The sequence below is a fragment of the Manis javanica genome, chromosome 3 (assembly GCF_040802235.1).
Source record: "Manis javanica isolate MJ-LG chromosome 3, MJ_LKY, whole genome shotgun sequence".
Classification (NCBI taxonomy): Eukaryota; Metazoa; Chordata; class Mammalia; order Pholidota; family Manidae; genus Manis; species Manis javanica.
In genome coordinates, this window is record NC_133158.1 from 202,399,527 (window position 1) to 202,414,498 (window position 14,972).

General features: G+C 38.0%; 1 protein-coding gene across 8 annotated transcripts in view; it reads left to right on the forward strand.

Annotated features, from left to right (window-relative positions):
• The window catches only part of KLHL2 (kelch like family member 2), a 98,953-nt gene extending 89,627 nt beyond the window's left edge, over nt 1–9,326 (forward strand). For 6 of the 8 annotated variants that reach the window (XM_073232625.1, XM_073232624.1, XM_017656225.3 and 3 more), the window contains 6 exons: nt 1,575–1,772; nt 2,316–2,417; nt 3,699–3,827; nt 4,450–4,590; nt 6,975–7,118; nt 8,219–9,326. In XM_073232625.1, the coding sequence (XP_073088726.1) occupies nt 1,575–1,772; nt 2,316–2,417; nt 3,699–3,827; nt 4,450–4,590; nt 6,975–7,118; nt 8,219–8,247 (743 nt within the window). In that variant the 3' untranslated portion in view covers nt 8,248–9,326. The remainder of the gene's footprint in view (nt 1–1,574; nt 1,773–2,315; nt 2,418–3,698; nt 3,828–4,449; nt 4,591–6,974; nt 7,119–8,218) is intronic. The other 2 variants (XM_073232626.1, XM_037024533.2) reach the window with 1 other exon arrangement.
• Nucleotides 9,327–14,972: the final 5,646 nt, after the last annotated feature.

Below are 14,972 nucleotides of genomic sequence, written 5' to 3' on the forward strand. Positions count from 1 at the left end.
CCAAGCTAGACAAGGGCATTAAAACATCCACGGATGCAGGAGATTTCTCTCAAAAAAGGGGGGTTGAGGTTCTAAGCCTCACCTCTGTTGATCCCCAATTTCTCATCTGATGGCCCCCCTGCAACTGGCATACTCTACCATCTTTAAGGTAATAGACTTTTATTTTGTTTTGTTTTGTTTGTAGAGAAAAGGAAATGAACCCACATTCCCACAGTGAGCATTCCTCAGTGTTGTTACTTATGGTTTTGTAAACAGGACATTTCCTTGCTGAAGGATGCTGCCTGCTGTCCCTGCTCACAGGCCCCCAGCCCTCCCAGGAGAGGTATCACATCCGCTGCTGGGGACACTCAGGAAATACAAATGAGTCACTTGATATTTCTCTGCCTCCTTAAAATGTCCATGCCCACAGCTCTTATCAAACACTAGATTTTCCAGAAAGCAGCTTGAGTGTACATTTCTGATTGAGCCAGGGGCTCCCTCCCCTGAAAGGGAGCTGCCAACAGGCAGCTTCATTGAATTGTAAAGTATCTTGATGCTGTATGAAGGCCTGCACCTCTATGTATGTATTTTGGGGGTGGGGATAAAGCACCAGGGCTAAGAGCATAGGGGGTAGTGGTGCACACCACCCCAGAAACATTAATTGCTATTCCTACTGGGATTCCGAGGACAGTGAGGCACAGCGCCTGCTCTTAACATTACAGGACTTAAGAAAAATAAAAGCTGGAGCAGTTTAGAGCACTGATAGTGCAGACTGTATCAGATTTATTAACCTCAAATGCACTTATAGATACTGTGCTAGAGGGGTTCAGGAGCTACAGTACAGGCCATTCCTTCAAGCTAAAGTGGTTCCGGAAGTCCTCACAGATGATGTGGAACTTGAGGGAAGCAGATGGTGAGAGGGGCTTCCCAGATGAGGGCAGCAGCAGGAACACAGTTAGTGAAATGAAAAGGCATCTGGTTTTCCTGTCCAGGGGTCCCTTAGTATTGATAGTGTAAGGGCTAGCAAACATAGGGGACCAGAGAGTATTTGGGGCTTTGTGGATTATGTGGACTCTGTCACAACTACTCAAGTGCCATTCTAGTGCAACACGGCCATAGTCACTATGTAAATAAATGATGGGTGCAGTTGTGTTCAATATAACTTTGTGGATAAATTTGAATTTAATCATTTTTAATGTGTCACTAAATATTCATTTTCTTTTCATTGTTTTCCAGCCATTTAAAAATGTAAATCCATTTGTAGTTCATGCAGATTCTGCAAAAATAATTAGCCTGGAGGCTATAATTTACTGGCACCTGATTTAACTCACTGATAAAAGGGGAGCATGTTATTCAAATTTAGTATATAGAGCAGGAGGCCCCAAATCGAAAACCCTGGGAGACACATACAGGTTCAAGCAGTTGGAAAATACTGGCTCATTACCTAAGTCTGTAAATAAGTATTTGAAAAGAGGACCGTCAAAATCACTCCATAGTCTACTGTGCATTTTCAGTGATCTTAGCAAGGAGGATGGGTAGGGGGTGGTATGCGGGCTGGCTGAGGAACAGCGCCCTCACCTGCTCGCCCTTGGCAGGGATGGTCTACATGGCCGGGCTCGTGTTTGCTGTGGGCGGCTTCAACGGCTCCCTGCGAGTGCGCACCGTGGACTCCTATGACCCTGTGAAGGACCAGTGGACCAGTGTGGCTAACATGCGCGACCGGAGGAGCACCCTGGGGGCTGCCGTGCTCAACGGGCTGCTGTACGCGGTGGGGGGCTTCGACGGGAGCACAGGTGAACCCTTCCCCAGGGCAACGCTGGAGCAGGGAGTCCTAGCAGCCTGGGGGGGCAGCCAGAGCCCCGCAGGAACAGCAGTGCTGAGGAGTGTGGAGGGTGTACCTCAGTGTCAGTCACCCACCAGGTGTGGGCCCAGGTGTGAAGGCCAGAGACCCCAGGGGCTGGGATGGGAGCCCCCAAGGATGGGAGCCCCCAAGGGGGCAAGCCTTGCAAATCCTGCATCTCGCCTCTGCGCTGCATTGTTTCCCCTTAGTTTTAATCCTGTTTGCACCGACCATTTTTCCTTAGTTTTAGTCCTGTTGGCACCGTACCATTTCCCCTTAGTTTTAGCCCGGTTTGCACTGCACTGTTTCTACTTAGTTTTAGTCCGGTTTGCACTGCACCATTTCCACTTAGTTTTAGCCCAATTTGCACTGCACAGTTTATACCCTTAACATCAGCCTGGTGCAGCCTTCCTGAGTTGTTCCCTAATAGGAGGTGTAAAAGAACATTTTCTTAGGTCTGCCCAGACGAGATGAAGATGGTGATGCTTCATTGCAGGTTTGTCGTCGGTAGAGGCCTACAACATCAAGGCCAATGAGTGGTTCCACGTGGCCCCGATGAACACGCGTAGGAGCAGCGTGGGCGTTGGCGTGGTTGGAGGTGGGCACGGGGCACCCCGGTGCCCGTGGCTGCAGGCCCATATTGGTCCCAAGCGACAGCCAGCACTCCCTAACCGGGATCGCTTTGGGACCTCTCGGAAAGGGAAAGCAGCGGTTGTGAAGCTCTTGAGCATCCTCCCCGAAACCCGCTTGTTTGTACAGCTGACCTACAGAAGTCCCCTACCCCCCTCCCCCTCCCCCTTTCCATCCCAAGCACCCCCCAATCCCTCCCTCCTTCCCCGTCTTCCACCCTTCCTCCCTCTCCCTTCCCCCACTTTCTTCTTTATCTGGGAGTGTTTGTGTAATGTATATAAAACTGTTAACTTGACTTAATAATGGTTTGGAGAACAAATCAGATGAAATATATATAAAATTTTGTATCTGGAGAAGGGGTGTTTAATGTTTAAGGGATGGGTAGTCACATTATTTATATCCTACTTCATTCCCCAACAGAGTTTAAGATAAGCTATAGTTTTGTGGGTTTGGTTTTTTTCTGGGGGTGGGGGCAGTGGGGGCTTGGCCAGGTTTGTGGGTTCCCACCTCTTGCCCACTGTGGGTATAATTTTATGCACGAATTTTTCTTTAATAGTTTGAGATAATTCATGTACCATACAGTTCACCCACCTGTTTAAGTATGTATGCCTCACCACAATTAATTTCAGAACATTTTTATTATCCCAGAAAGCAATTGTACTGCCTTAGCTGTCACCCCCCATCCTCCCAGCCCTCAGTAACTACTCCTCTACTTTACATTTCTACGTAAATTCCCAGTTTCCAGGCACTTCATATTAATGCCTGCATGACGTGGTTCTTTGTGACTGGCCTCTTTGATTTAATGTAATGACTTTAAGGCTAATCCATTCCTACCAAGTACTAGTACCTCATTTCTTTTTATTGCCAAATAATACTTCATTGCATGCTGGCACTAACTTAGTTTAACCTTTTTTTTTCCAATTTACTAAGATAACTTTGATAACTTAATTCTTCTTTTCCAAGATGTTGTTCACCTGCCAGTGTTGTTCAAAAATGTAATGAGTGTACTTTCTCTATCAGCCTCATTTATTGATGAAAATGTTAAGTTAATGTCATAGTATATACCCTGCAGATCTTCATAATGTAATTTGGAAACTATTTATCACCATTAGCAGAGACCTTAATAGTCTTAAAACCCACTAACACTTTGAAGGGAAACTTCCCTCCCGTGGAAGCTGATGTATCATTTCCTGACTTGAGAATCAACAGCTGTTTATGAACTTGGCTTTCTTTGTGACCCCATGTGCAGGTCTGCTCTATGCGGTAGGGGGTTATGATGGGGCTTCACGGCAGTGTCTGAGCACCGTGGAGTGCTACAGCTCTGCAGCAAATGAGTGGACCTACACAGCAGAAATGAGCACGAGGCGGAGTGGAGCAGGTGAATGAGTGCCTTGCTTAGCACTTGGACCATGGAAATGATGGAAGAGAGTCAAACAAGTGAAATGATTCGTTGCTTGTCTGTATTACCAGAAAATATTTTATATACTGATTTTAATGACATTTAACTATCTCTTAAATTATGTAGCTGGTAGCCCATAAATTTTCAGTTTATAAAACTTGTAGGTGCTATCTTAAAGCCTTTGTCCCTTTTCATTATATTGCTTGGTATTCCTTTATGTTTTTTTGTTTTTAGTACTTATTGGGGAACTTGTGTAATAATCAAGTCTCTTTGCTTCTTACAAATTTCTGCTTTAATAGTAGTTTGCTTTTATCATGAAACTTGTTTTCAAAACGATTGTTAAAGGATCACACAGCTCCTCCCTGTGTTTCACCTACATGCTATTTTTATTCTATTTGACATGTTTTTTAGAATAGCTCTTACTGAGATTCTCATTTGTCAATTCTATTCATTTCCAGTTCTTAGGTTGTATGTTTAACATTGACTTACTTTTATTATAAATAATAATATCAAAAGTCTTAGTCATTTGAAAAAGTCTTAATACTTCATAAATGTCTTATCCCTCTTACAGTTTGGTTGTTTGGTTGTTTCTGTGTTATAGGTGTTGGTGTGTTGAACAACTTACTGTATGCTGTAGGGGGTCATGATGGTCCTTTAGTGCGAAAAAGTGTTGAAGTATATGATCCCAACACCAATTCATGGAGACAGGTTGCAGATATGAACATGTGCAGAAGAAATGCAGGTATTGCTCTTGTTTGATTATCAAATTTATGATGATTTATATTCAGTTCTACTATTATCACTGTATTTCCATTGTTCTTTTACAGATTTGGTTTCCTTAATAGACTAGTTCTTTAAAGGCAGAAACTTATGTAGTAATCCTACATGGTAAATGCCAAGCATAGTGTCTAGAACATAGCAGGCTGACACTTCATTAACTTACAATTTCTACTAGTGGCTACTTCCAGCGATGAATACGGAGACTAAATTAGAAGACAAGCCCTCTTTATTTGATGCTTGAATTCATTCATTCTTAACCAGATATTTTTTTGACTTACCATGTATCACGTACTGGAGAGCCCAGTTCTCAGGGAATTCAGTCTAGCTGAAGTAAAGATATATACCAGGTTAAAAAGCTAGTTGCTTATCTGAATCTGGAGGGGAAGCCTGAAGAAGCTAACCCTAATTTAATACAGTCCAGGATTTCTAGAAAATAAAAGCTAAAACAAATAATTTCAAGAAAGCTGAAGGCTTCAAGATTAGAAAACTAACTACTTGAAAAGAAGACCCATGGAAGGGAAATGGCAATGGAAAACGGCTTCAGGACAGCCAGACAGTCCTTTCAGGAGATGCCAGTCTTCTTTAAAATGCCATTATCTTCATGCCATTTCCCAAAGTCCAAAATAAGTTCCTGATGATTCTCAAACTTATTCCACACACTGGATGGTGCTGCAAGATGCACCTTCAGCCCCCCCAAAGTGCTCAATTTCTCTTTAATGTGATAACCAAGGGAGACTCAGGATGTGGGACTGAGTGGATTTATATTTAATTCTATCTGACCTTGCCGCTCCTCCAGTCAGTTGGTGAGGCACTGAAGCCCTGAGCTGTAGAGTCCAGAGCCATGGTGAGGCCCCCCGTGGAGTCAGGGCTTGACCCAGTGCGTAGTAAGTTGGAAAAGCCACAGTAATGTGTGCACATGCCTTCCAAGATTAGGAAACTTACTTGCATTTTGAACTTCCATTATTATTTTCCTACAGGTTGAAATAATATTTTTTCCTCTATCTGTGTTTTATTGTTTTCAAATCAAAATTAGCCCATTTCTTCCAGCAATGAAGAATAAGATAATTTGCATGTGTACAGCTGTCATTGTCCTACTAGCTTTTCAAGTATTTGGACTACTTTAAAGTTTGCTTCCTGTCAGACTGGAGTAGTGACCCAGCTGAGGTGGAATAGAGGTGGCCGGGCCCATTGACACAGAGGATGCTGATGCTACTGTGCACAGCTCTATTAGGTTAAAAAAATTTATGCTAGCAAAACTATCTACAAAACTACAGAGACCAATGTGTGGACAGCTTCATTCTGGATGTTTTGACCATCCTAGTACCAGGTCATAGTAGCTCGGAACCTTGTTTAAAGCTATTAAGTATGCTTTTAAAAAATACATTGAAATAAAGAGGTTTTAAGAGGTGTTTATTTTTTAACTCAGCAATTTTTCTTGTAAAAATTTACATTAAGAAAAAAGTTGTACAAGTAGTATGCAAAAAAGTATGCAAGAGGCTTCCTTGTTTATTGCAGCATCATTGATAGACTAAACTGAAAATTATAACCATTAGAAAAGACAAATAAATTTTGGTATTATCATACATAGGGTACTATGCACCCATTAAAATTTATGTAGATCTATATTATTAACTTAGGGAAATGTCCAAGATTTGTTTTTTGGTGGGAGTAATAAAGTAGCATTTGTGCTGTAAGCCCTTTTGAAGTTGGAGAGAAGAGACTCTGATTATTAGCAAAAGAAAGAGTCAGCAAAAGTGAGGCCGGAATTTCATGGTCACTCTTCTAACCAGCATAGGACTAGAGGTGATCACTTTTTTTAAACATACCTTTCTAGATGTTTTGAATTTGCAAAAAAATGAGTTATTCTAATAATGAAATAATATTGTTCTCTACTTTTAAAGGAGATAAAAATAGTTAACCATTCATTATAATAATTAAAATTCAGAATCATTTTTACCTTCTACTAATATATATTTTTTCCTTAAAGTTCCCTGATAAGCTGACTATTGGGGGAGCTATTAAACTACTTTAACTCTTAATTTTTCTTTTTTTTTAATGGGGATTACAATAGTTTCTGGCCTTGTAAAGTAAGGTTATTGTGAAGATTAAATGAAATAATACATATATAAAGCCACTTCTGTATAAATAGGAGCTCTGAAGTATAATGGGACATGAATAGGAGTTCAGAAGTGGTTTTAGACTTTCAAATATAAAAGGAATTTTTTCCATGTTCACCATCTTTTTTTTTTCTTTTTTGCTGCCATTCAAGGAAACAGTGTCTCTGAATCATTCTTTCTCATCCATATTTTTAAAATAACTGTTTTCTCTCTGCATAATTTTTTAAAGGAGTTTGTGCAGTTAATGGCCTGTTATATGTAGTTGGAGGGGATGATGGTTCCTGTAACTTGGCTTCAGTAGAATATTATAACCCAACGACTGATAAATGGACCGTTGTGTCATCTTGTATGAGCACAGGGCGAAGTTATGCAGGTAATAATTGTCTAATTTTCTTATAGTCTTCTATTAGAATACAGAAGATTACATCATTATAATTTTTATATTAAGAATGTTCTGTTTTAAAATGACAGTAATTTCTCAAAGTATTTTATTTCTTACTCTTAAAATAATTGATATTGGATGTATATATTCTTGATAAAACACTACATTAGTAGTGTTCTTTTGTTTTACAGTGATCTGTATTCAAAATCCCAACCTTTCTAGTGCAGACCCACACAATAAAATTTAATATGATTAACCTCTGTATACAGGGAGTGGAACTTATTATATGCCAAGGCTTTAATTACTCAGATATCTAAGAAATATGGCCCTATACCTCCCCTGGCAGGACCCCATGTGATAGTATTATAGTGAGGCTGTGGGGTAATTTCTTTTACTTAGCTGAGTCCTGGCTGAATTACACGATTTTTTGACCCATTCTCTTAGCAAGAGAAAATATTTTTAAATACAATGAAGAGTCTCTTAAACTATATGTTGCACATTAATTATGCTTATGATATTTATGTTTCTTTAAATATTAGAATGTTTCAGTAACTTTCAAATATTGAAAGAAGTTTTACTAATTAACCATCACTGTTGTTTATGTATCATCTAAAACAACATTTATTATAAGAACTAGGTAAAGTGGATCCCAAATAGCAGCTTCATATAACTGACATAAAATAAACAGCATACATTTTAAAAAGTGCAATTCTACTAATTTTAACATACGTATATACCCATGAAACCATCACCACAATCAAGATAATGATAATATTCATAACCCCCAAAAGTTTCCTTGTGTCCCTTTGGGTATTAGGTGGATTTTGGTATTTCCTGAGTAAAATCATTTTCCCTTAATTGTAACTACAGAGAGCAGAAGACCAGTTCTGATGATAAATAGTCTGATGTTGTTTTTTGATCCATAATTAAACAGATTTCACTGTCGTTTAGGTTAAAATAGAAGTACTAAAGTTTAAGAGATTTTGAGACATGATTTGTTCAGTCCCTGTTTTAGTAATAAAGAATTCATTATCTTCTCAGATATAGAATGCTGCCTAACGTCTGTTTTATTTCTTCATTTCTTTGCTCAGGAGTCACAGTTATTGATAAACCATTATGAGCATGAAGGACATTTTCAGCATATTTATACATGGAAAAAGACTTAAATAGGTATTTCTGAAGTGACTGGAAATCTAGCACTGCTCCACTTGTGACTGCACTTTAAGTCTCAGCAGAAGACACAACCGTCTGCCTTTACAGGCCTCGATGCTGAAGATTATTTCTGGTAGAAGCTCCGTATAGGCTTTTTCTGCAGTGAGTAGCAGCTGACTGAATTTTACTGACACCTGCCCACAGCACTGGCCCTGCCCTGCTGTCTTAGACATCAGTTGCTCTCATGAAGACTAGTTCTTATCCACCTTGGATGGCTATGGATTGTTTTGTGAAGGTGGATAAAGTAACGTGTTCTTGTAAAATTTAAATTGAACTTTATTCCTTCTCCTGAAATCTGTATACACAGAAACTGAAAATCTTTGAATAGGTATTAAAATCCATGTAAGTATGCAAACTAGTTGAGGGATAAAACTTTGCTTTTATAAAATATTTGATTACATGAGTATAATAAATTGTGTGCATATAAATGTGTGTCTATATGCTTTCCTTTAACTATGTTTGAAAGATGTTTGAAATTTGATTATACTATTTATAATTGGCACAGTACTTTGAATTATGCCAGTACTACATTGTAAAACAGAGTTGTATATTTTGATATTTAACAATGCTTAACACTTTAAAATGCCACTTCCAAGGAATGAACATGGTGTAACACACATGAAGATGTGTGATGCCAAACTTTTTAAAATAAAATATAAATTATGCTTATTTATTATTTTCTTCAGTTTAATCTTAGTCATGTTTTGAAGTGTATTTTTAATTTCTTAAAGTAACACTTTGGCATGAACATTACTGCAGGTTTTTGATGAATATCATGAATGTATGGAATTCAACTGAATTTGCATGGTCTTAAGAATTTTTTCTGTGTGTATACATTTAGCTATTAACAGAAGAGAACTTTCTGTGAGTAGCCATGTATGTTGATCAGATACAATTTTTCTGAGATCTTTAATTAGTCTCACTTTAAAAATGACCAAAACATGTCTTTCTTGAATTATCTTTGAATAAAAGTTTGTATATTATTTATTTCACTTATCCTTGATTTTTATCTATTTAATTTGATATTAAGAAGGTTGCCTGTTCATCTCTTCTGTTTTTTTCTAATTTCACAAATCAGTTTGTCAAAGTAACTTACAAGACAAATGTGTTATCAGTAACTGAAGTCACTAGAAATTGCTCTCCGAGGAAGTGCCTGAGCCATCCAGGAAGTCTTCCACGTGTTGCTGGAATTTAGTCTTTATATTCTTCTGCGCCTAATAAGGGCAGGGCACAAGACAGCGAAAAAAGAAATAGCACTGGACCAAAAAGAAAATCAAAGAAAAAATACCTACTTAAAGCAATGGAGGAATAAATTATAGTTCCGATACCAAATGAATTGAGGAAATGGGGGTGGAGGAGTGTGAAGGAGAGCAGAGGGGCAGGACCCTGCTGGGAGGTGGCACGTGGGCTGTTCTCAGGAGAGGAATTTAAAGAGTTAGCATGAGTAAAGATAAGCTAGAACAAGTGATAATAAAGAGGAAAGAATTACACCTATGGTAACATTCCTGTTTGGTTAATATAGAGTGTTCTAATTTAAATACAAAACCTTATTTGAATACTTGGCTAAGCTTTCTATTGTAAGTGGGAATACGAAGAATTTAATCAGAAAAAGAAAAAGCCTCAGCTCACATTGAATTACTGTGGCTTCAAGCAAAAACATCCGCTGCCAACAAAAACATGTTAGAACGCTGCTGAAACGGAAGCACTGTTGACTGTTTTCCGACTCGCACCAGGGAAAATGCCATTATCTCCTGATCACTTGCAAACAGCTAAATGGTCCGTGAAATGCCTCATGAATGTATCAAATAGCTAAAAACAATTTTAAGGTTTTCTTGAAAATATCTATTAGGGTAACAAAGTCTTACTATATACTTAGTACATCAAATACCTTTGTCTTTATTTTTTCTTTTCAGCTTTAATAGCTGTACTATAGAGAAGTTTGCCAAGATTTGTCAGTGACTGTATTCCTAACTGTATAATAGCAAAGCTGTGGATACATCCTCCTCTCCCACACGAGTCTTTGAAACATCTTGAGTTTTTCTGTTTTTGTTTTTTTGCATATGAAAGTGTTACCAGCTTACTCTATTACTGTACAAAAAAGAGAGGTCAACAGTTAAGGCAGAGAAATCCTGTTTTAGAAATCCGACCAAGGAAATAGCACCAGGTCTGACCACCAGGTTGAGGCATGTGAGTTATATATATAAATTTTGGATGTTAACCCCTTGTCAGATATGTTATTTATGAATATATTCTCCCATACTGTAGGATGCCTTTCCGTTCTACTGATGGTGTCCTTTGAAGCTTTTTAGTTTGATATAGTCCCATTTGTTCATTTTTGCCTTTGTTTCCCTTGCCCGAGGAGAAGTGTTCAGGGAAAAATTGCTCATATTCAAGAGATTTTTGCCTATGTTTTCTTCTGTGAGTTTAATGGTTTCATGACTTACAAGCACGTCTTTGATTTGTTTCAAGTTTACCTTTGTGTATAGTTAGACAATAATCCAGTCTCTTTCTCCTACATGTAGCTGTCCAGGTTTGCCAACACCAGTTTTTAAAGAGGCTGTCATTTCCCCATTGTATGTTAATTGGCTCCTTTATTGTATATTAATTGGCCGTATATGTTTGGGCTTACATCTGGGCTCTCTCTAATGTTCCATTGATTTATGGATCTCTTCTTGTGCCAGTACCCAATTGTTTAGATTACTGTGGCTTTGCAGTAGAGCTTGAAGTCAGGGAGCATAATACCTCCAGCATTATTATTTCTTCTCAGAATTGATTTTGCTATTCAGAGTATTTTGTGGTTCCATATGAATTTTAGAACTATTTGTTCTAGTTCGTTGAAGAATGCTGTCAGTATTTTGGTAGGGATTGCACTGAATCTGTAGAATGCTTTAGTCAGGATGGCCATTTTGATAATATTAATTCTTCCTATCCATGAGCACATAATGTATTTCCTTTTATTGGTGTCTTTAATTTCTCTCATGAGTCAGGGTATAGGTCTTTCACCTCCTTGGCTAGGTTTATTCCTAGGTATTTTATTCTTTTTGATGCAATTGTGAATGGAATTGTTTTCCTGATTTCTCTTCCTGCTAGTTCATCATTCATATATAGGAATGCAACAGATCTTTGTATATTAATTTTGTATCCTACAACTTTGCTGAATTCAGTTATTAGTTCTAGTAGCTTTGTGGTGGATTCTTTAGGGTTTTTTATGTACAATATCATGTCACCTGCAAACAGTGACAGTTTAGCTTCTTCTTCCTTATCAATCTGGATGCCTTTTATTTCTTTGTGTTGTCTGATTGCCATGGTTAGGACCTCCAGTACTATATTGAATAAAAGCAGGGAGAGTGGGCATCCTTGTCTTGTTCCTGATCTTAGAGGAAAAGCTTTCAGCTTCACGCTGTTAAGTATGATGTTGGCTATGGGTTTGACATAAATGGCCTTTATTATGTTGAGGTACTTGCTTTCTATACCCATTTTGTTGAGAGTTTTTATCATGAATGGTTGTTGAATTTTGTCAAATGCTTTTTCAGCATCTGTTGAAATGATCCTGTGGTGTTTGCCCTTTTTGTTGATGTAGTCAATGGACTTTTGAATGTTGTACCATCCTTGCATCTCTGGGATGAATCCTACTAGATCATGATCCTCTTGATGTATTTTTTAATTCGGTTTGCTAATATTTTGTTGAGTATTTTTGCATCTATTGTTCTGTGGTTTTCTTTTTTTGTGGTGTCTTTGCCTGGTTTGGGTATTAGAGTGATGCTGGCCTTATAGAATGAGTTTGGAAGTATTCCCTCCTCTTCTCCTTTTTAGAAAACTTTAGGAAGGATAGGTATTAGGTCTTCTCTAAATTCAGTTTGATAAAATTCAGCAGTGAAGCCATCTGGTCCAGCGTTTTTATTCTTAGATAGTTTTTTGATTGCCCATTTAAGTTCATTGATGGTAATTGGTCCGTTCAGATTTTCTGTTTCCCCCTGGGTCAGTCTTGGATGGTTGAATTTTTCTAGAAAGTTGTATATTTCTTCTAGGTTACCCAATTTGTTAGCATATAGTTTTTCATAGTATTCTCTAATAATTCTTTGTATTTCAGTGGTGTCAATAGTGATTTTTCTTTTCACACTTCTGATTCTGTTTTGTGTGTAGACTCTCTTTTTTTCTTGATAAGTCTGGCTGGGGTTTATCTGTTTTGTTTATTTTCTCGAAGAACTAGCACCTGGTTTCATTTATTCTATTGTTTTCATTTATTTCTGCTCTCATCTTTATTATGTCCCTCCTACTGACTTTGGGCATCATTTGTTCTTCTTTTTCTAGTTTGATTAATTGTAAGCTTAGACTGTTTATTTGGGATTGTTCTTTCTTGAGATAATGTATTTCCCTCTTAGAACTTCCTTTGCTGCATCCCACAGATTTTGGGGTGTGGAGTTGTTTTCATTTGTCTCCTTATATTGCTTGATCTTTGTTTTTATTTGGTCATTGATCCTGATTATTTAGGAGCATGTTGTTAAACCTCCATGTGTTTGTGGGATTTTTTGCTTTCTTGGCATAATTTATTTCTACGTTAATACCTTTGTGGTCTGAGATGCTGGTTGGTACAATTTCAATGCTTTTGAATTTACTGAGGCTGTTTTTGTGGCCTAGCATGTGATCTATTCTTGAAAATGTTCCATGTGCCCTTGAGAAGAATGTATATCCTGCTGCTTTTGGGTAGAGTGTTCTGTAGATGTCTGTTAGGTCCATCTGTTCTATGTGATATTCAGTACCTGTCTCCTTACTTATTTTCTGTCTGGTTGATCAGTTCTTTGGAGTGAGTGGTATGTTGAAGTCTCCTAAAATTAGTACATTGCATTCTATTTCCCCCTTTAATTCTGTAGTATTTGTTTCACATATTTGGGAGCTTCTTTGTTGGGTGCATAGATATTTATAAAGGGTATATCCTCTTGTTGGGCTGACCCCTTTATCATTATGTAATGTCCTTCTTTGTCTCTTGTGACTTTCTTTGTTTTGAAATCTATTTTGTCTGATACAAGTACTGCAAATCCTGCTTTTTTCTCCCTATTAGTTGCATGAAATATCTTTTTCCATCCCTTCATTTTAGTTTGTGTATGTCTTTGGGTTTGAAGTGAGTCTCTTGTAGACAGCATATAGATGGATCGTGCTGTTTTATCCATTCAGTAAGTCTGTGTCTTTTGATTGGTGCATTCAGTCCATTTACATTTAGAGTGATTATCAATAGATATGTACTTATTGCCATGGCAGACTTTAGATACATGGTTACCAAAGGTTCAAGGGCAGCCTCTTTACTATCCAACAGTCTAACTTAACTCTCTTATTGCATTATTTCAAAAACAATCTTAAGGTTCTTTTTATTTTTCTCCCTCTTTTCCTTCCTCCTCTACTCATTATATATTAGGTGTCATATTTTGTACTCTTTGTGTATCCTTTGACTAACTTTTGGGGTAGTTGAGTTGATATAATTTTTCATTTGCTTAGTAATTAATTGTAAATACTTCCTTTACTGTGCTTTTATTTTCTCTAGTGACAGCTGTTTAGCCTTAGGACTTCAATCTATAGCAGTCCCTCCAAAATAACACTGTACAGACAGTTTGTGGGAGGTAAATTCCCTCAACTTTTGCATATCTGGTAATTGTCTAATCCCTGCTTCAAATTTAAATTATAATCTTGCCAGGTAGAGTGTTCTTGGTTTGAGGCCCTTCTGTTTCATTGCATTAAATATATCATGACACTCCCTTCTGGCCTGTAAGGTTTCTGCTGAGAGGTCTGATGATGGCCTGATGTGTTTTCCTTTATGTGATCTTTTTTTCTCTCTCTGACTGCTTTTAATACTCTGTCCTTGTCCTTGTTTTTTGCCATTTTAATTATTATGTGTCTTGATGTTGTCTTCATAGAGTCCCTTGTGCTGGGAGATCTGTGCACTTCCATGGCCTGAGAGACTATTTCCTTCCCCAGATTGGAGATGTTTTCAGCAATTACTTCCTCAAACACCCTTTCTATTCCTTTTTTTCTCACTTCTTCTGGTACCTCTATAATGCAAGTATTGTTCTGTTTGGATTGGTTACACAGTTCTCTTAATATTGTTACATTCCTAGTGGTCTTTTTTCTCTCTGTGCCTCAGCTTCTTTTATTCCTTTCTCTAATTTCTATTTCATTTGCCATCTCCTTTACCTCATCTAATCTGATTTAAAATCCCTCCACTGTATGTTTCATTTCAGATACTGTGTTTTTCAAAGTTTCTGTCTCTTTCTTGAAGTCCTCCCTGAGGTTTTAAATATTTTTCTGTAGCTTTGTGAGCATGATTATGACTTTTATTTTGAAATCTTTAAGAAGATTGGTAATTTCAGTTTCACTCATCCCTCTTTCTGGTGTTAGTGGGATTTTAGTTTGTACAAAGTACTTTTGCTGTTTCATATTTCTAATGATTACCATGGAAAAATAACTTTATGTAGGTGACACCGTGTATTGCCCAGAAGGTGTGCTCTCTGGAGCTGCCCAGCCCCTGGAGCAATAGAGGGGGTTGCAGACAAGTGGTGCCAGTGCCTGCCAGGAGGAAAAAGCTCTTTCCTGCTTTTTCCACTGCCAGGGCCAGTGGGCAGACTGTGCAGGGAGGGCCTCTAT